The sequence below is a fragment of the Martes martes genome (genome assembly GCF_963455335.1).
Source record: "Martes martes genome assembly, chromosome: 10".
In the NCBI taxonomy this organism is placed as follows: domain Eukaryota; kingdom Metazoa; phylum Chordata; class Mammalia; order Carnivora; family Mustelidae; genus Martes; species Martes martes.
In genome coordinates, this window is record NC_137898.1 from 18,520,804 (window position 1) to 18,541,831 (window position 21,028).

Genomic DNA, 21,028 nt, shown 5'->3' on the forward strand with positions numbered 1-21,028 from the left:
GAAAAAGGAAAGAAAAAAAAAGAAAGGAAAAGAAAGAAAACCAAACTATTTCAATATACATTTAAAAAAAACCTGTATCCTATACATAATTCCACTTGCCAGTCAGTAATAACCCTGAGGGGTGACTGGGTGACTCAGTCGGTTAAGTGTCTGACTTTTGATTTTGGCTCACCTCATGATCTCTAGTGGTGAGACTGAGCCCCGCGCCTGGCTCCCCAGTCACACCGGAGTTGGCTTGAGATTCTCTCCCTTGCTCTCTGCCCCTCCCTGCTCAAATACACACATACATAACCCTGAGAGGTAGGTAGTAGTGTTATCCTTAGATAGAAAAACTGAATAGCAGAAGATAAAACGTTTTCTGAATCACTGAGATACAAAGGAGAGCCAGGAACCAAAAGCATGTCTTCTCCAGGTACCTCATTCTCTGAGCCATGCTGCACCTCCGTAAGCTACAGAACATGTGAACTGGAGGCTGAAGGGTTAAGGACGTTGCTTTTTTCCTTTTGCTTTTAATAGCCTGTAGCCTCCGGGGCACCGAAGTATTTGTTCATTCATGCAATATTTACTGAGCACCTAGTATGTGCCAGGCACTGAATAGACAACAGTGAACAAAGGCTGTCCCAGTTCCTGAACTCACAGAGCTTGCATTCTGGCGGAAGGCACAAACGGGTAATTTCAGACAGTAAGTACTACCGAGCGACGTGGTACGAAATAAGGGGCAGGTAAATTTAAATAGAGGTCAGAGAAGCCGTTTCTGAGAAGGTGACATTAACTGAATGAATAGCAACTTCCAGAGTAATTAATTGTTCAATATCAGATGTAACTAGTTTTTGCTGGCCATTAGGTTGCTTATGGTTCCGAATACCCTTGTACCTTACGTTGCAGATGCTCAAAGGCCAAGTGGTAGAGGGCAAAGCATAACGGAAAACCCTCTTCAATTCTTTTATTCCTCTGACCTTGCCTTTGCTGTCAGGGTCACACCCCCCCTACTGCCACGCCCATTCTTCTCCATCGGACGTTCCAGGCCTGCGCACGCGCAAGAGAAACTGCCATTCCTAGTGGAGGGCGCGGATCCCACTATAGAACGCATGCGCCCCTGGCCCGTAAGCCCCGCCCCGACCCCGGCGCCGGCTCGCGAGCGCCTGCCGTTTCTCGGGGCGGGGCGGTGGGCGGGGACTGGGTGGGGAGGCGCGCGCCGGTGCGTGCGTGCGCGCGCGCCGCGGGCGGGCCAGTGAAGCCGGCGGCCCCGGCACGTGATCCGGGAGCGGCTCGGTCGCTTGGTGGCTCCGTCTGTCTGTCCGTCCGCGGGTGCCATCATGGTGGACGCGGCCAGTCAGGTGCTCCTGGGCTCCGGCCTCACCATCCTGTCCCAGCCGCTCATGTACGTGAAGGTGCTCATCCAGGTATGAGTCGTCGCCATCCCCTTCCCCGCCCGGCGCCTTGTTCAGTCGCCGCTGCCCTCGGCGCTTGGCGATCGGCTCCAGCCTTCCGGGCCTCTAGTCCCCTGAGATGCTGTTCCTTCCCTGCTGCCCCTTCCTTCCCCTTAGGGACAGCTTCCACGGCCCGCGGCTCTTCTTCCACTGTCCGTGGGCCTTTCCCAGGTCTCGCCTCCTGCCAGGCGGGCAGGCCCGATCCTTTCCCCGCAGCCAACTGCCGTCCTGCCCTGCCTGTCCTGGTGGCTCCTCTGAACTTTGTTTTTAATTCCCTGAGGTTGATCCTGGCCAGTTGCCACCACGAGCTTCCCAGCCCTCCTCTCCAGCCCCCTCTGAAATCAGCATTCACCTCCTCCGCCCCAAACGCAAGACAGGAAATCTGTTAAAGACAAATTTGAAATTCGAGGGGAGCCAATAGTTTATTAGCTTTTTTTTCCTTTCATTTTTATTTGCTACTGTTGCTGCTGCTATTCTGTTCCGAGATTTTAGCACCAGATAACCAGGTAAACACAAGGAGCTCATTCAGAAGTGATAATGAAGTGGTTGCTGATTGAAATTTCAGAAGGATTCACTGAGCTCACGGAGCGCTCTCCAGCAGCAGCCCATGTGGCTCATGACAGCAAAAATCACCTCTGTCTGAGTGGAAATAGTTCAGATGAAAGAGTTCAAGCATTTATGTTAGTTTTTGATCTACTGTGATGTGAAACAATCCTTAGATGGTATTTTATATTCACAGGCAAGTAAGCCAGGTTTTAACTAGTGATACCCTATTCCATAGTATTTTCAATTGCCTTTCCAGAATTCCCTGTGATGGAGCATGCCATTCATTTTTTTTAAACCTTTGTTGAAAGTTGACATAATTATGTCATGCACAGTACCAAGGAAGGAGCAGTTGTTAGAACCCCTGTCCTCACTTGTCCTACCTTTCTGTCAGAAGTATGCACGACACCAGGGAGAGCCACATTTCTTAATCTTGAGTTGATAGTTCTCTAAAGTACGTGTTGCCAGGTTGACCCGTTGGATTCAGATTCCGTATGTAAAAGCCCACTATAAATTACATTATTTTAACTAAGAACAGAGACTTTGATTGAAATGTGCTGTGACGTCTAAAACAGAATTGGCACATTTGTAGCTAGATTGTGTCTTGAGGTGACGTTTCACAGTAAATCTGATATGAGCCCATTACTCAACTTCTTCAGGAGGCAGGGTTTCATAGTGACGTTGAGAGCTTTTGCTTCAAAAATTTGAATATCCTTAACCCTGTTTACACAACTTATATGTCACCAAGTGTCTTAAGGGTTTTGGTGTAATTTTTAAATACTCAGTTTTTAAAATAATGGTATGGTAACACTTCGAGGGAGCTCAGGAGTTATTTAATTGAACAGGTTAAGAATTACAGCAGTAGCGGATCAAAGCCAAGTCCTGTGTCATTCATTCTCTCAAGTTTCCCATTAGTACTAAAAATGCTGAATATATTGTAAAAATGATAATCATTAACTCTAAAGTGGTCTTCATTAGATTGTTAATGAAATGACAGTCTGCTTATTTAATATGGATTTAGCTTATAAATATTTCCCACATGAATTATCCAGCGCTCTCTGCATTTGCCTTTTGAGTGTTTCATCTTGCTAGCCAAATACAAAGTTGATGGTGGCTTAGTCTTCTGTTTTGTTCAAATATAAAAAAATGCATTCAGGGCGCCTGGCTGGCTCCGTGGGTATAAGTGTCTTTTAATCTCCCAGCGGTGAGTTCAGCCCCACTTGGGTGGGTCAGTCAGTGGGGTGTCCCAACTCTTGGTTTTGACTCAGGTCATGATCTCAAGGGTCATGAAATTAAGCCCTGCGTCAGGCTCCATTCTCAGTGCCAAATCTGCTTTAGATTCTCCCTTTGCCCCTGCCTGCCACCCCCTTCCCTAGTGCATACACACTCTCTCTAAGATAAACAAGTAAGTCTTTTATGTAGGGACTCTTGGGTGGCTTAGTTGGTTGAGCGTCTGCCTTTGGCTCCGGTCGTGATCTGGGGTTTCTGGGATCCAGTCTCACATTCGAGTCCCACATTTGGTTCCTTGCTCAGCAGGGAGCCTGCTTTTCCCTCTGCCTGCTGTTCTCTCTGCTTGTGCTCACACACTCCCTCTCTCTATCAAATAAATAAATAAAACCTTTTTTAAAAATCTTTTTTTTGGGGGACGTCTGGGTGGCTCAGTGGGTTAAAGCCTCTGCCTTTGGCTCAGGTCATGGTCTCAGGGTCCTGGGTTTTTTTAAGATTTTATTTATTTATTTGAGAAAGAGAGAGACAGCATGAGAGGACCTCTCTGGTCAGCGGGAGAAGCAGACTCCCCGCAGAGCAGGGAGCCCGATGCGGGACTCAATGCGGGACTTGATCCAGGGACTCCAGGATCATGACCTGAGTAGAAAGCAGTCACTTAACCAACTGAGCCACCCAGGCGCCCCTAGAAAGAATTTTTGATACTCCTCAGTAAACTGTAGCTTTCCTAACACAAAAGTTCCCTTATTTTATATTCAGTTTTATATTAGTCTATCTCGGCTACATGGTTTACTTTGTAGAATTTGAACCAAAAGAAAGCTTGGAGTTTATTGAAACAAGTTTTATCTGTTGACAGAATAAGAAACTGACAAGGATGATACTTCATGATTGCCTTGGAAAACATACACTGCATTTTCACTGGGGTTAAAAATTACAACCTTGCAACCAAGACATTTTGGGGAATATTGCTTGGTATTGATATATTCTCTTGTTTTTGAAGGTGGGATATGAGCCTCTTCCTCCAACAATAGGACGAAATATTTTTGGGCGGCAAGTATGTCAGCTTCCTGGTCTCTTTTGTTATGGTAAGTGTTTTTGATTTATTTGGAATTTGGAGGACATTGAGAACGGTGCTAGGTAGGCAGGAGTTATAGAAAGAAAAGACATAGAAAGCCTGTTTACATGACATTTCTATGTAACCCTTTCTTCCAGCTGGAATTTAAATCTCTGACTTGTGTTCTCAGCTCAGCACATTGCGAGCATCGATGGGAAGCGTGGGTTGTTCACAGGCTTAACTCCAAGACTGTGTTCAGGTGTCCTTGGAACTGTGGTCCATGGTAAAGTTTTACAGGTAAGAAAATCAAGTTATCTTCCCAAAGATTTCGATTTCTTTTTATGCAGTTTGTTTTTCTGACCAAGAGCAATTTCAAAGATACATTTATGACCATGTCCTTTCTTCTCTTGAAAACATTTAACTTCAAATACCCATTCTTAATTCTTCCCTGGGATGCAAAGGGAATTTGTATAAAATGAAGTGATAGATTTTGATCTGCAGTCCTTCTTCCTCTGAATCAGTCATTCTGAGCAGAAACACTTACTTGATCTCCTGTATAGCTCATTTTATTTCTTCAAAGAAGGAAGAAAGCTGATTGAAACACATAGTTCTTTCTGGAGTTATTTTCCTCCTATTTCTAACATTACCGCTAGTAAAATGTTCTCTGTTACAAGCTTATTTTTTATGTATTTATGTATTTATTTATTTTTTTAAAGATTTGTATTTTATTTATTTGACAGACAGAGATCACAAGTAGGCAGAGAGGCAGGCAGAGAGAGAGGGGGAAGCAGGCTCCCCGCTGAGCCGAGAGCCCGATGCAGGGCTTGATCCCAGGACCCTGAGATCATGACCTGAGCTGAAGGCAGAGGCCCAACCCACTGAGCCACCCAGGCACCCCTTATGTATTTATTTTTAAAGTAAGCTCCACTCCCAGCATGGGGCATGAACTCACAATCCAGAGATCATGAGTTGCATGTGCTATGGACTGAGCCAGCCAGGCACCCCAGAAACTTGTTTTTTAAAAAAACTTTAACAAAAGGAACGTAAAAGTCAGGATAGTGGTTATCTGTGGGGAGAGAGAGGAGACAAAGGGACCATGCATGGGGCTCGGGGGTAATGGAAATGATTTTTCTTCACCTGGATCATGACTACATGGATATTTTCCTTTTAATTATTTATTCTGTTTTACATTTGTATTTTATGCACTGTTTCTGCTAATGTGTTATGTCACACAGATTGGGGGGGGCAGCTTTTTTTTTAACCTCATCAAAGTACACATCAGGCTTGTGGTTACTTTTGGGAAGTGGGGGAAGAGATGAGAGGTGGAACTTTGGCTGTCTGTTTCTGTGGCATTTTATTTTAAGAAGGCCAGAGCTCTGAAACAAAAGGGGCAACTGTTAAACATGTTTAACCTTGGTAATGGATATATGTAGGTGAATTATTAATTTTTCTTAGGTTTGCAGTGTTTCCTAAAATGTTTGTTAAAATATCAAGGTTATGGGGTGCCTGGGTGGCTCAGTTGGTTAAGCGTCTGCCTTTAGCTCAAGACATGATCCCAGGGTCCTGGGATGGAGCCTCACATCAGGCTCCCTGCAGAGCAGAGAGCCTCTTTCTCCCCCTGCTTGTGCTCTCTTTCTGTCAAATAAAGAAATAAAATCTTAAAAAAAACAAACAAACAAAAAAACAAGGTTACATTTCTTTCTTTCTCATGGATCCTTTTGTTTTGCCAGCTTCTTTTCACCTCAAATGCCAAAGCTAATGATTCTGGTGGTGCTGGTTTCTCAGTTTTACCAATTACCATGTAGGTCAAACAGAATGGCCCTTTATTGTATTTATAAAGGTGTTATGAATACAAATTCTGTACCACTTAGAACAGTCCATGGGAAGGTATTTAGTGGAGTGTGGTGGAGAATATAAAACTAAGGGATTTCTAGTTCATTATTCTGTCTCCTACTGGCACCAAGGTATGTTAGCCTCTGTGCTCTTAACTCTCAAAAAATGTCACAACAGAGGCGCCTGGGTGGCTCAGTTGTTTAAAGCCTCTGCCTTCGGCTCAGGTCATGATCCCAGAGTCCTGGGATCAAGCCTCACATCAGGCTCTCTGCTCAGCAGGGAGCCTGCTTCCCTTCCTCTCTCTGCCTGCCTCTCTGCCTACTTGTGAGCTGTCTGTCAAATAAATAAATAAAATCTTTAAAAAAAAAAAAAAGTCACAACATATGCTAACCAAATCTATGTATTACTATCAACCTAGGTAATACATCAAATGTGTTAAATTCCAATTGGTTACTAACTGCTTATTTAAACAATACTTGGCACGGTCCTTCATTTACTTTTGTAGGCTTTAACATTAACCGAGTTCTAATGTTTTATCATCTGATGAGCATATCTTGATTTTGTTAAAGTTTCATGATCTAATTGGCTTAGATTTTTTTTAAGTTTTTATTTGAATCCCAATTAGTTAGCATACAGTGGAATATTAGTTTCAGGTATACAATATAGTGATTCAGCACGTCCATACAACACCTGGTGCTCATCAGGACAGCTGCCCTCCTTAATCCCCATCACCTATTTCACCCATCCTCCCCCTCCCTCTGGTAACCATCAGTTTGTTCTCTCTAGTTAAGGGTCTGTTTCTTGGTTTGCCTCCCTCTTTTTTCTTTCCCTATGATCGTTTGTTTTGTTTCTTAAATTCCACATATGAGTGCTAATTGGCTTAGATTTTAAATTCTCTTCAACCTTCCTTGATTTCTGAGTGGGAGAGGTTCTCTAGTAGTTGCCTCACATGGAAGCTGTTTCACCCCTCAGTCATTTCGTTATTCTTCACACGCATTCTTTTTTTTTTTTTTTAAAGTAAGCTCTATGCCCACTGTGGGGCTTGAACTCACAAGCCCCATGACACTGAGATCAGGAGTTGCATGCTGTACCCACTTTACACTTAACTCTTCTTGTTATGCCTGTGGGCCCGATGTGGAAACTTGCTGGTGACCCCTGGATCTGAGTAATGGAGTCTTAATGGGTCCAAGTTTTCAGTGGATTGATGACTGGCCTTTTGTCCCCAGCCACACCCTCCCCTTGGCTCAGTAAAATTGTTGCCATTGCTTAAGTGAGCTTAATGGGAAGGCATCTGTCACGGAGTCAGCTGGTTTTGTGTGTAGACTTAGACCAAAGGTGAGAGGACTGCTTGAGAACAAGTTCCTTTACCTACAGGAAAAGTAAGCTCGAGTAGAATTAAGCAGGTGCCCTGAATATGTGTTTACTTGTGGCATGACAGGGAATTGATTCTATACTTACTATCAAAAGCAGCTTTTTGCATCAGGAAAAAAGACCAGTTCAGGGTTGTTGAAATTGTTAGCTGTTATAAGAAAGAGTTCTGTATATCTGAACAAGAATGAAATTGAATTCTGTTCAGAATAATGTAGAAAGGACAGATAGGAAATTTTGTTAACAGGGTAAAAAAAGCTAAGTCTAGAAATGTGCAAGAATTTTTAAGTACGCGTGAAACTGAAACTATTAGAATTACTCTAACTAAAGACCTGGAATTTGACCCCAAAACATTTTGCTTGGTCTTGAAATTTGTTCTCTTTCTTCTGAATTTTTAAAAAAAATCTTTTTACAGAAGAAAGTGTTGTTTGTTTTTTTAATCTGGTAGGATTAGTGGCTCTGTTGTCTCTGATTCTTTCATTTCACCTATCCCATCTTCTGTTTCTAAAATATCCCACAAATAGTATTTCCTCTTCCAGTATAGTCTGAACTCTGGCAGTATTCAGTATTTTGGAAGAGAACAGAATCTTCTCTCTTGCTTGTTTTAGAAACAGATACAAACAGAAAAGTGAGGCAATTTTAGCTATTCTGACTTGGCACCAATTCTCTGTTCTTTTGTACAGTGAAGAAAAGAGCCTTGCAGTAATTTGGTATTGGTACTACTTTTTTTTTTTTAAGTGAGGTAAAACTTGGTACATAACATTTTTTTTAAGTTTCAGGTGTACAGCATTGTAATTTGACATCTGTATTTGTTACAAAATAATCTTATGGTTAACATCCATCACCATACATTTGACCCCCTTTCCCCACTTCGCCCTTCTTCCATCCCCTTCCCTTCTGGTAACCTGTTCTTCCTGAGTTTGGTTGGTTGGCTGGTTGGTTTACAGTCCACATATGAGTGAAATCACAGCTTTTGTCTTTCTCTTTCTGACTTACTTCACTTGATACCCTGAAGGTCCACCCATGTTGTCACAAATGGCAAGATTTTGGGTGCTTGGGCGGCTTGGTTGGGTGGCTGCCTTTCGCTCAGCTCATGATCCTAGAGTCCCGGCATCGAGTCCCGCATCGGGCTCCTGGCTCTGCGGGGAGTCTGCTTCTACCGCTGACCTTCTCCCCTCTCATGCTCGCTCATTTACTCTCTATCTCTCTCTCTCAAATAAATAAATGAAATTTTTTTTTAATGGCAATATTTCTTTTTTTTTTAATGGCTGAGCAATATTCCATTGTGCTTAGATACCATAATTTCCTTATCCATTCACCCATCAATGGCCATTTAGGTTGTTTCTGTATCTTGGCTGTTATGAATAATGCTGCTATAAACATCAGGGTGCATATATTTTATCAAATTAGTGTTCATATTCTCGAGAGGTGGAATAGCTGGATTTTATGGTCGTTCTTTTAATTTTTTTTTTTTTTTTTTTTTTTAACTAAGTGATCTCTATACATGGGGCACCTGTGTGGCTCAGTCGGTTAAGCGTCCGCCTTTGGCTCAGCTCATGTTCCCAGGTTTCTGGGATTGAGCCCACATCAGGCTCCTTGCTCAGTGGGGAGCCTGCTTCTCCCTCTCCCACTTACCCTGCTTGTGTTCCTTCTCTCGTTGTGTCTCTGTCAAATAAATAAAATCTTTAAAAAACAATAAAAAAATAATCTCTGTGCACAACATGGGGCTTAAACTCATAGCCCCAAGATCAAGAGTCACATGCTTTACCAACTGAGCCAGCCAAGCGCCCCTATGATAGTTACTATTCTTAACTTTTTGAGGAACCTCCATAGAGATTTCCACAGTGGCTGCACTAGTTTCTATTTCCAGCAACAGTATCAGGGTTCATTTTCCTCCACATCCTCCGTAACTCTTGTTATTTCTTGTCTTTTTGATGATAGCCAATCTAACTGGTGTGAGATGATATCTCATTCTGGTTTTGGTTTGCATTTCCCTGATGATGAATGATGTGGAACATCTTTTCATTTGCCTCTTTGCCGTCTGTATATCTTCTGTGGAAAAGTGTGTGTTCACATTCTCTGCCCATTTTTTTAATCAGGTTGTTTGACATTGGTCCTGCTTTTTCATGAAAAAGCCATGAGGCTTTTTCCATAGCTTTAATGTTAGGTTATGTTTTTGCCAGCTTATTTCTGCTAAATGTGTATGTGTAGTAAATAATGCCCTTGGGTTTTTAGTTTTGGGTTTGTTTTCCTATTTCTTCTTTTAGATAAGAGTTTTCATGAGCATTCGCTTGTTCCTCCAGCTGGCCAATATATTAAACTTAGCAATGAGATCCTCTCAGAGACACTTCTTTCCAATTAATTGGAAATAGAAAGTATTGGAAATATGCAGCCCAAAAAAGAAAAAAGCCGACTGTTTTATTCTCATTTTATGTCCTCTCTCAGTGACACTATGACAGCCCTAATCATCCTTTATTTTCTTTTCTCCTCTTTGTAGCATTACCAGGAATGTGACAAGGTTGAGGTATGTTGGAGCTGATTTGTATGCATGGGCCCGTTTCCCTTGCAAGTTGTTATTGCTCTTTGGTCTTTTTTCAGAGAAGGGACAAGCAGTCAGTTTCCCTTTCATCTCAGTGAGTGTTGGCATTACAGGATGGCCACCAGTTTGAATAGTTCTATTTAAAACCATCAAGATATGGGTACCTGCCTGGCTCGGTCGGTGGAGGGTACAACTCTTGATCTTAGGTTTACAGGTTCAAGCGCCACGTTACATGTAGAGATTACTTAAAAAAAATAAAACCTTTAGTGGCGCCTGGGTGGCTCAGTCGGTTAAGCGGCTGCCTTCTGCTCGGGTCATGATTCCATGGTCCTGGGATTGAGTCCCACATCGGGCTCCTTGCTTGGTGGGGAGTCTGCTTCTCCCTTTGCCCCTCCCCCTGCTTGTGCTCTCCTTTGTGTTCTGTCTTCTCTCTCTCTCTCTGACAAATGGATAAATAAAATCTTTAAAAAATAAAGAATAAAACCTTTTAAAAAATAACAATCATAATCAAATTTAAAATAAAACCACCAAGATGCCTGTCTTCTTTCATTTTGATTTCCAGGATTTAGGCTCTGGAAATGTACAGAAAGAAGTCACACCTTCCTTCGACCAAGTTATCAAGGAGGTAAGAGACTGATGATGTCCTGTGCTGTTTCCCTCACTCGCAGCGTATGCCGTGTGGCAGTTTGTGGAATCAGGATCATCAGGCCCTTGTGTTCAGCGTTTATTCCAAATAAAATAGACCTTCAGTTCAGTTTGGGCTTTTCTACATGATACCATAAAAAGGAAGGAAAAAAAAGCATTGCTTTCTATTTGGATTAGATGCATTTGAAGGAAACTAATTTTGTCCACTTATTTCGTGTGTAAAATTGAAGAGGTTTCTACTGAAAGTCTTCTAATAGAGGTGTAAACCTCTGGCACAATTGTGTTTAAGTAGTGGCCTGCCCCTTCGTGTGTCAGATATCATCTATCAGGAGACACTTTTACAACGTTATTCTGACTTGGGATTGTTCCTCATACCCATTTCCCGTTCCCTTCCTCTGTCATTGGAGTTTGTTTCGTGCCTGACTTAATATTTATGGCTTTCAAAACCACTCTTATTTCTTAGTCTTTACATTGTTTGTCTTTAGTGAGATCACAGTCTTCTAGTAAATGCTGCCTTCTAAAACACATATTCCAAAAGAAGCAGGTCTAGATGTCAGATGAATCAGCTTTGTTATTGGTAAATTTTCTACTTTTTTTTTTTAAAAGTAGAGGTACGTGTATTGATATGTTTTTGTGGGTTTTTTTAACTTGAGTTAACCCATCCTGTGACACGGGCTCTTCTCAGGACTATTGTTGGCGCAGGGGCGAGGGATATCTTAACTAGATGACCGAAGGTGATGTTTAAATGCACAGATGAATAATGGACCTGCTGTCTTCACTACCTGCCTCCCCAGTGTTGTAATCTAATTTTCTCTGCCACTTCTTTACAGAGTCCTGGACAAGAAAGATAAACTAGGATAAATAGCGGCTCTAAGATACTGCACAGTTACAGGGTTGGGGTGGAAAAACTAGTCAGAGTTGCTCTGTTGGCACAGATTAAACAGAGCCCGACGTTCGAATAACATAGATCGCAGACTCTCTGAAATCACTTTCAGGGGGAAAGCAACTTAAAAATTGAAATACCAGACCTCGTGGTTTTATTCCAGCTGGGTTAGTGTTTGCTAGCAAGCCTCTTAATCTTCTATGGATTGGTTGTTCCAATCTGTAAAATTGAGAAGATAACAGAAATCTGCTTTGCACGTCAGTTTTGAGAAGTAACCATAACAGAACACTGAGACCCAGGAGGAAAGGTAAGAGAGGATAACAGTGTATTACACCGTACCACATTCAGGGCAAGGGTGCTGTGCCACCCACATTACTTCTCGCAGGTATCCGAGTGTCGTCTGTTGAGGTTTCAGACGTGTGTGTTGATTGTTTCTAGACGACTCGAGAGATGATGGCCCGTTCTGCTGCTACCCTCATCACACATCCCTTCCACGGTAGGTTTACAGTTGGTGACTGAAATCTGATTTGTGTCCCACCTTTCATAGCATGGTCTCTCCTGACCGCCTAGATAGGTTGATAGGGGAGTTCACTGAAGTGCCTTGCATGCGTGTTCTTTGTTTGCCTGCTTCTTTTGGCATTTGTCCAGTTTATCCAGAGAGCAAAGTGTTTTTATTTTATTTTATTTTTTTTTTTTAAATTTATCATCTTAACCATTTTTTTTAAAGGTTTTATTTATTTATTTGACAGTCAGAGACCACAGGTAGGCAGAGAGGCAGGCAGAGAGAGAGTGGGTGAAGCAGGCTCCCTGCTGAGTAGAGGGCCCGATGCGGGGCTCGATCCCAGGACGCTGGGATCATGACCTGAGCCGAAGGCAGAGGCTTAAACCACTGAGCCACCCAGGCGCCCCCGAGCAAAGTGTTTTTAGATGGAAGAACTTTTTTTCTTTTTCAGGGCTATCAAAGTTTATCTCGACATAGTTTTAAAAATCTTTTCTCTGTTCTGCAGTGATTACTCTGAGATCTATGGTACAGTTCATTGGCAGAGAATCCAAGTACTGGTAAGTGTTTTCGTTTTCCCATATTCAGAGAGATCTTTTGAAGTGTTTTATATTTTAATGGTCCTTAGAGTTTACAGAGCAAATTGAGAGATCATTTGTTCTGCACAAAAATGAACCAAAAAATGGTAAAATGGAAGAAAATGGCCCAGACAGGTTTAGGAACCTTCCCAGGATCTCAAAGTAAGTTGCAGAGCCACTGAAGCCAAAATTCACCCTGATTCCATGTGACTGCACCCTTAGGTAGTCATATCTCCACTCCTGTCTCCAAATTTAGCTGTCTTTGGAGAGTGAGAGTGGCAGAAAGGGAGAGTGGGGTATAAATTTCCTTGTCAAAAGTGATAATTGAACACTTTTTTTAATAGCTCCAAAATAATCTTCATGTATTTTTGCCTTTCCATCTTCTGTACCTAGTGGACTTTATGATTCCATAGTAACCATCTATCGTGAAGAGGGCATCCTAGGATTTTTTGCGTAAGTAAATTGTGGATTTACGTGTGCAGTTATTTGTGGGAGTGGAAAGCTTTAATGAAAATCAGGACACGACTCATTGTTTAATCCTTGGAGAAAATGTACTCTCAGGGTTTACTTCATGTGACACTCTGTTAAAGCCTCTCAGACTTAAATTCTGTTGTAAAGATCCCAGACTTTTGCTTCTGGACATCTAAAACATTGGATATTAGGGTTTTGGTTTTTGTTTGGGGGTTTTTCGTTTTGTTTTAAATTTTGTTAAATTCATTCCAAGTTTCTACCTTTATAATAAGTTCCTATTGTGCAGTAGATAAACTAGAGAAACTTAATTTTTGAAAAATAGGAAAATGATCTTCCTTATCCTGAGAGTAATACATTTTTGCAAGGCTGTATTCATTCCCTTGGGTTTCCTTTGGAAGAACTTAGACTACCACTCTCATTCTTCTTTTAAGAATGAAAACTAGAAATGGTCCTCTTTCATTTTCAGAGTACTGCCATGTAACTGGGATTTTTTTTGTTTGTTTTTTAGTTTTTTTGGAGTATGATAGCCTGGGAGGGGGGCCCCCTGGCTCACTCAGCTGGTTGAGCATGTAGCTCTTGATCTCAGGGTCTTGAGTTCAGCCCCATGTTGGGCATGGAGACTACTTTAAAAGAAAAAAAAAGAAAGAATAAGTGAATAAGTAAATGGTCTAGGAGATAGGATAGCTAGTAAATTCTTACTTTAGAGATTAGAAAAAGTTGGTGCTCTGGGAAGTTCATTTGCTCTGGTCACACAGCTGATAAGTGATGGAAATGCCATTTGAACCCCGGTCTTCAGTCTGTGGGGTGATGTTCATCCTGCTGTGCCGCGCTGCATCACCTCGGCCACCTGGGCCCTGGGAATCTGTTTTTTGATGTCCCTCACCTATCTCTGTTTGGGCCATTCTCGTTTTGTAATTTTGTAGTCATTTTCGGCCCTGTCAAATGTGAATGTCAAGTAGCTTAGCCAAAGTCATATTTAAGTCTTTCCAAAACAGGAGGGTTTTTGTCCCCCCCCTGCTCATAGTTCTTAATAGGTGATCCCATTAGGTGAAGCTTTGAGGGCATATAGCTGGCCTGCATTTGTCAAATGGGAATGAAAGTCATTGGAGATTAACCTCAAGTACAGTTACATTAACTAGAATGAACTAGTCTGTACTAGATTCCGGCATTCGTTGTCTTTTTTTTTTTTTTTATTTGACAGAGATAGAAATCACAAGTAGGCAGAGAGGGAGAAGCAGGCTCCCTGCTGAGCAGACAGCCTGATGCGGAGCTTGATCCCAGGACCCTGAGATCATGACCTGAGCTGAAGGCAGAGGCCTAACCCACTGAGCCACCCAGGCGCCCCATGTCTTTTCAGTTCTCTCGAAGACTTTGAAATCTTTCTTTGAGAAGTGTTTGTATTGAGTGGATTATCTTTTTACTGATCGCAGTTCTTGGCTTTTATTTTTCTTGTTTCTTCACGTAGGGGTCTTATTCCCCGCCTCCTAGGTGACATCATTTCTTTGTGGCTCTGTAACTCACTGGCCTACCTCGTCAATACCTATGCACTGGACAGTGGGGTAGGTGTGATCTTGATAACATGTGTTGGGGCTGACTTTACTGTATTCACTGGGCGGCTTGGTTAGCTTCACAGTAACATGGTGGGGCACCTGGCTGGCACAGACAGTGGAGCGTGTGACTCTTAATCTCAGGGTCATGAGTTCAGACCCCAAGTTTGGGATGGAATCTATTTTAAAAAATGATAAAGTGTCACTTCATTATGTTTTTGCCAGACTCATTGTTACATGGCTAAACACTGTCAGTCAAGTTTTTAAAGGCTAATGGGATGACCTATACTAGTTACCGTAGAAAGATACATCCACAAAAGTGCCTGGGGAATAGCCGAGTAAGCCTAAGAAATCTGTCGCTGTCTCTGTGCTGCCAGGAGATAGCCTTGGTACTGATAGATGATTTTTGCAGATACTACAAAGCAGGACAGTCTCATAGTGTACCAAGGGTTATTTCATCCAATCTGAAATGTTAAAGGGCTTCCTGGACTGGGCTTCTTAGAAACCTCAGCCTGGGAGGTTTTAAGAATTAGCCTTTCCTGGAAGCTGCGGGCCTCTGCACGGAGGCAGCCCCGTAGCATGGTGGAAAGTAGAACACACACAGGGAGGACTAAACCCATGCAGCGCGCTTCTGCAGTACGGAGGCTGGTCTCTGCAGCGTCCGGGACACAGCTGGGCGCACATAGAGGTAGTCACTTGTCCCTTGGATACACCATAAATGTCGTTTCCGGGGATTGGATTTCTTGGACGTGGGGAAAGTTTACCAGTCTCGCTGCCTTTTTTTTTTTTCTTTTTCTTTTTCTTTTTCTTTTTTTTTAACCCTGGGCCTATTATATTGGTTCCTGCGCCATCACATAGTCTCCTGCGAATTTGTCTCTTCATGTTGAATCAGGTTGATCATTTTGTCCACTGCCTTTTTAGGCTCATAATCAGTATTTTATGTTTTCATCTTGAAATTAATTTTCTGGCTGTCAAAGAAACTAAAAATTTAGAGATAGAATAGATTGAGATGGTAGGAGACAATTCGCCCTTAACATCATCTTAATTTTCTTACTTGTTCTAATACAGACTTTCTTCCTGTTTTAGGTTTCCACCATGAGTGAAATGAAGAGTTATTCCCAAGCTGTCACAGGAGTGAGTTTTTTAAAATCCTCTTGACCTAGGGATAGTTGTGTTTTGTTTCATTTTCTTTTTAATTTCACCTGGGTCATGTGTTATCACTGCTTTAAAGCAACGAGATGTCTCAAAGGAGAGTCTCAAGTTTGTTAATGTCTGTCAGAGGTGAGAATAACCCAGAGTCCCTGCGTCACACGAACAGCATTAACAAGCCCACGTGGTTTGGTCTATTTGGCTTTCGGGGGGTCGGAAGGACATGTGGGCATTTCCCACCACATCCTGGCCCGAAGGTCTCAGGCCCGCTTCCCCCTGAACCCTGCCGATCTGCTCCGGAGAGCTTCACCCTCTTGAGTCATGTGGCATCTTCTCCCTCTTGAGTCATGGTGTTTGACTCCTGAAGTAGCTTCCATCGTCTTTGGAAGGACATGCATAATTTCTTACTGTCTCAGGGGTGTTTTGAAATGCTTCATTGTATTTAATGGCGCTTGCTTTTTCTGTTAAATCATGTCCTTGAGTTTACTTGAAAAAAGACTCAGTCGCAGTAAGAGAAGCCTTCTGGTCTTCGGTTAAACTGTTGGATAATGGGGATGTTAGGAGGAGGTAACCTATTCAGGCTCAAAAACATGTCATTTCATCTTTCCTGGGATGCTGAGAAAGCAAAACCAGCGTTGGAGTGTTGACTGTAGTGGGAGGCAGAGGAAGAAGAGACTAAAGATTCAGAATGACCTAATAACTTAGCTGTCTTTTTACCACTTTACAGTTTTTTGCCAGTATGTTGACCTATCCCTTTGTGCTTGTCTCTAATCTTATGGCTGTCAACAACTGTGGGTAAGTGCGTTATATTTCTTATCCCGTTCACCCAACAGGCAGAGCAGTCCAGGGAGCGATTTGGGGAAGAAAAGTACAGTTGATGCCATTACTAGATTTCCTGAATTTTTTCTCTTTCCGCTCCATGCACCAGCAGTGGCATCAGTTTATATTCTAAGCAGCCCCTTCATATCCTCTCTTAGAATAGAGAAGGGCGTAAAAACTATTTCTCAAGTACTTACAGACAGTGTACGCTTGCCTGTGGTTTAAGTGGGATTGTGATCAAATTACTGGATTTCCACATCCTTCCCTGTTTTTCCTAGAGGCTACATGGAGAAAGTAAGTTTTAAAGAAAGAAAAGTAGGAAATTTGGTTCCTAGAAATGTTCTTTTTTCTTTCTTTCATGGGAAGGTTCTTAACCTTTCACTGTATTGGTCAGGGAGGGTGGGTGGCGGTATGGCATGAATACCACTGATTGCTAGCTTCTAGATGCCAAGTGCCTGCACCACACTGGGCAGAAGTTTTGCCTCTTGCTTTAGTTCATTGTTCCAATACAGTCCCCGACACAGTGTGCCATTAGACCTTTCATGGTTTTCAAACCAGATGTCAAGCAAAGAGCCATGTGGAGTTTTAAACATAGTTGTCGTATTCCATATCCTGTCACCTTCTGTTTGTTTTGTGTCTCAAGACCCTGAGATCAAGAGCTACATGCTCTAAAATTCCAAATTACCAATCACCTGTGATTGGTAGGGCAGTGGCCACATTTTAGCTCAGAGCATACACGAAAGATGAGTTGAATATATTACTATTCCTTACAGGTTTTTATTTTTTTATTTTATTTTTTTTTAAGATTTTATTTATTTATTTGACAGAGAGATCACAAGTAGGCAGAGAGGCAGGCAGAGAGAGAGGGGGAAGCAGGCTCCCCACTGAGCAGAGAGCCTGACACAGGGCTCTATCCCAGGACCCCGGGATCATGACCTGAGCCGAAGGCAGAGGCTTAACCCACTGAGCCACCCATGCACCCCGTCCTTACAGATTTTTAGGGAGGAAGTGATTCTGGGTTCTACCTGAGTAAAGCATGTGGTCGCCAGTTTTTAGGTTCTTTTGAACACCACTTTGGTTTTGTTTGTGTTTTTTATTTTTAAGATTTTATTTTTTTATTTATTTGATAGACACAGAGAGAGCACAAGCAGGGGGAGCAGCAGAGGGAGAGGGAGTAGCAGACTCTCTGGTAATCAGGGAGCCTGATGGTGGGGCTCGATCCCAGGACCCTAAGATCATGATCTGAGCCAAAGGCGGACTTGTAACGGGACTGAGCCACCCAGGCACCCCACCTCTTAGTTTTTAAATCTCCTTTCTCTGTACTTTAATCACATAATTGCTATATTCTAGAATTATATTCATTCTCAAAAACCTGGGTGTTTTAGAAGATTCATAACTGGTTGAAGTTTGTGTTTACTGGTTTCAAAACCTAACTATGAGGGGTGCTTGCCTGGCTCAGTTGGGGAGCAGGCAACTCTTGATCTCAGGGTCGTGAGTTCTAGCCCCACATTGGGTGTTGAGATTACTTTAAAAAAAAAAAAAAAAGAGACCTAAATATGAGGGAGGGAAATCCTTTTTGGATGCTTTTTCTTTTCCCTGCTCCAATATAATTTGGTCCATTGAAACTAAAATCGCCTCTTGGGGAACTTTCTAGGTAGGAGAATATTTTGACCAAGATTTACCAAACTCTTGAGAGAATGCTTTGGAAATGTTAATTTGAATGGTTCACTACTCCTCCTCGCCCCCCCCCCCCCCCCCGGTTTCAGGCTTGCTGGTGGATGCCCTCCTTACTCCCCGGTATATACTTCTTGGATAGACTGCTGGTGCATGCTGCAAAAAGAGGTACTTCTGTCTCATTCTCTTTCTCTCCCTCTGTCCATTCTTCCCTCCCTCCTCACCTCTCCTCTCTCTCATAGTTTATTTATTTTGTTTTTGTTTGTTTTCTTAAATAATGTCTCCGGAATCCCAGGTTAATTTTTGTAGGTTGCCCTTTAGTTACCAGTTATGTACCCTTTACACTGTTCTGTATGTCACTCTAGCACAACAGTAAAGTGTGCTGCGTAGAAATATCAGGAGGGGTCATGAATTAAGAATCCCTAGATGTGACCAAGAAGCCATTTGAGTGATCACATTCAAATTATAAATAAGGTCTGGGTAGACGATTATCCTGGATGTTAAAACGATGGCCCCAATTTCAGATTCTTTTTTTCTAACGTCACCTCTTTTTTGTAACTTCTCAGGATCTCCTTATATATTCATGTGTTTTTCTCCAGTATAGTAGAGAGGAAACTGAGAAACGAGAGGTTGTTGATGACGTTCTTTGTCACAGTGATGATGATGGAGCTGGTCTCTTCTAGTCTTTAGAGAATGATTTTGTCCAGACTCCGGTTTCTTCTTTGTTATTGCTGTGAGGTATGTCATCTGCAACCACAAATTCTCAGTCCAGGCAAAACTTTGTTAGGAACCAAAATAATGGGTGACTGTGAGCTAAATTTAACACAGGATCACATTAAATGGCCATCAGTTTAAAGCTGTTTTGAAGTGGCACACACTTTTTCAAAGATTGTAGAAGATAGTGTATGAGGACTCTCTTTATCATGTTACATCATAGCACTGGCAATCCTGTAAGAAAGTCCTCCGTTCACAGAGCTCAGGCTTCCCCAGCCTGACCTCCAAAAGAAAAGGCCTAAGTGTTCCTGTAGTTGCCTTTACCCAGCACCCATGCCAGGCAAGCCCCTGTGATCCAGGCTGGAACGCTTGGATGATTTCCATACAGACCTAATGTTGACATCCTGGGTTTCATTCTGAGTCTTACACTTTTACTGGGCAATCTCCTGTTGTGGTCCCCATTTAAAAGGAAAGATGGACCTCCTTTCCCTACTTTCTAAGCCCTGCTGTAGGAAGGAAGCAGATAGAAAATGTATTAGGGTATCAGACACCTTACCTGGGGAGCAGTAAGTCCTCTAAGCGCTTAGCACAACAAATCTTGATGGGGTATTTACTGTATATCAGGCATCACGTTGAGAGCCACCTGTGTACCAGCTCCTGCAATCCTCAAAATGACTGTATGAGGATAGGTACCAGTCTTTATTGTCCCACTTCACATCTGAAGAAATTGGGACTTTGAACCATTCAGTAATGCTAATTGTATAACCCAGGGCTACCCAGCCTGTATTTGTGGGAGTAGGATCTATGTACAGTCTAAGTTCAGAGTCTGTTCAGTTAAGCTTACAACATTATTATTCTCGTTGTAAGATTTTAGAAGTACTTCTAAAGCTCTGACCATTCCATTGAAAAGTAAATAAAAGCTAGCCCTTCGTGAGTGTTGGGACCATGTCAGCACCCTCTGTGTATTGACTCGTGATAACCTAGCTAGCAAGTGGCAGAGCCAGAATCCAAACTGCAAGTTCTGTGTGAGGAAGAGATCCTTGCCTTACACATGTGGCAGCATCGTAGTTTGCTTCCTGAAAGCTCGGCTGGAGTCAGAAAGCCCCAGTCTCACCCTGGCCCTTTTAGTCACATCTCCAGAAAAGTGTCCAGATGCATCTCTCTGCTGATTTGGACTAGCTGACCTCATGTTCACACTAGACTTTATTTGTTTTTATTTTATTTTTTTTTCCAGGGAAATATGAGCCGAGGAAATAGCTTGTTTTTCCGGAAGGTCCCCTTTGGGAAGACTTATTGTTGTGACCTGAGAATGTTAATTTGAAGATGTGGGGCAGGGACAGTGACATTTCTATAGTCCCAGATGCACAGAATTATGGGAGAGAATGTTGATTTCTATACAGTGTGGCGCGCTTTTTTAATAATCATTTAATCTTGGGAAAATGGAGGTGTTTGGTGTCTGCCTTTTTTGTTCTTTTTATCAGCACTACATTATTTACCCCTGATGTTCCCCCTTTAGTTATTTTGAAATGGGACAGTTTTGCTCCAGACTCGTTCTTTGTTAAACGGGGGTATTTTCTCAAAAGGTATAGGCAGGTTGTCATGTGATTTGAGTCTTAATTTTAAGGCTTTGTAAAAGGTAGAGTACATTCTCAAGAAGAAAGAAGTAATTCTATAAAATTTTAAGAAATGTAATAAGGTAAACTAATGGGAGGTTATGAATTACCTTTTCTTCAGTAGACCCTAAAACCTCAGCATCCGCCAGAATCTGCCTTCCATTATGTGCTTCTAAGCACGTTTGATTAACCCTGATTCTCATCCTTGAAAAAGACAATCCATTGCTAATGACCCTGGAAAATCTCCACATAGGCTATCTGCTTCTTCAGTAATAGATGATTGCCAACAACAACAAAAAAGGGAAAATTACAGAGATCAACCAGGATTTGGAAAGCAAGCCTATTGGCTTCTCCCCCCCCAACCACCACCAAAAGAAATTGTCATGTAAAATATGAAAAGTGAATACTGAAGCAGTAGCCCCTTCTCTAAGAGCTAAGTGTTTGC

General features: G+C 42.3%; 1 protein-coding gene across 4 annotated transcripts; it reads left to right on the forward strand.

Moving 5' to 3' along the window:
* The first annotated feature begins 549 nt into the window (after positions 1 to 549).
* MTCH2 (mitochondrial carrier 2) lies at positions 550 to 20,414 on the forward strand. 4 transcript variants are annotated; one of them, XM_080815442.1, is made up of 13 exons: positions 556 to 682; positions 4,198 to 4,282; positions 4,442 to 4,548; positions 9,950 to 9,976; positions 10,554 to 10,616; positions 11,958 to 12,015; positions 12,527 to 12,578; positions 12,990 to 13,049; positions 14,533 to 14,626; positions 15,701 to 15,748; positions 16,491 to 16,558; positions 18,349 to 18,424; positions 20,205 to 20,414. In XM_080815442.1, exons 6-13 carry the CDS (start codon positions 11,970 to 11,972, stop codon positions 20,289 to 20,291), a joined length of 531 nt encoding a protein of 176 aa, XP_080671568.1. In that variant the 5' UTR covers positions 556 to 682; positions 4,198 to 4,282; positions 4,442 to 4,548; positions 9,950 to 9,976; positions 10,554 to 10,616; positions 11,958 to 11,969; the 3' UTR covers positions 20,292 to 20,414. The 4 variants fall into 4 exon arrangements, with proteins under 4 accessions (XP_080671569.1, XP_080671568.1, XP_080671566.1 ...); XM_080815440.1 differs by lacking the exon at positions 556 to 682 and adding an exon at positions 1,173 to 1,403; XM_080815443.1 differs by lacking the exon at positions 9,950 to 9,976 and having other exon boundaries at positions 550 to 682.
* Positions 20,415 to 21,028: the final 614 nt, after the last annotated feature.

Bases quoted from the DNA above. Each gene is read 5' to 3' on its own strand.
- MTCH2 (XM_080815440.1), top strand. From the start codon at position 1,317: ATGGTGGACGCGGCCAGTCAGGTGCTCCTGGGCTCCGGCCTCACCATC. The intron at 13,050-14,532 runs GTAAGTAAATTG...TTCTTCACGTAG, and splicing joins GGCATCCTAGGATTTTTTGC to GGGTCTTATTCCCCGCCTCC. The intron at 18,425-20,204 runs GTACTTCTGTCT...TTTTTTTTCCAG, and splicing joins GGTGCATGCTGCAAAAAGAG to GGAAATATGAGCCGAGGAAA.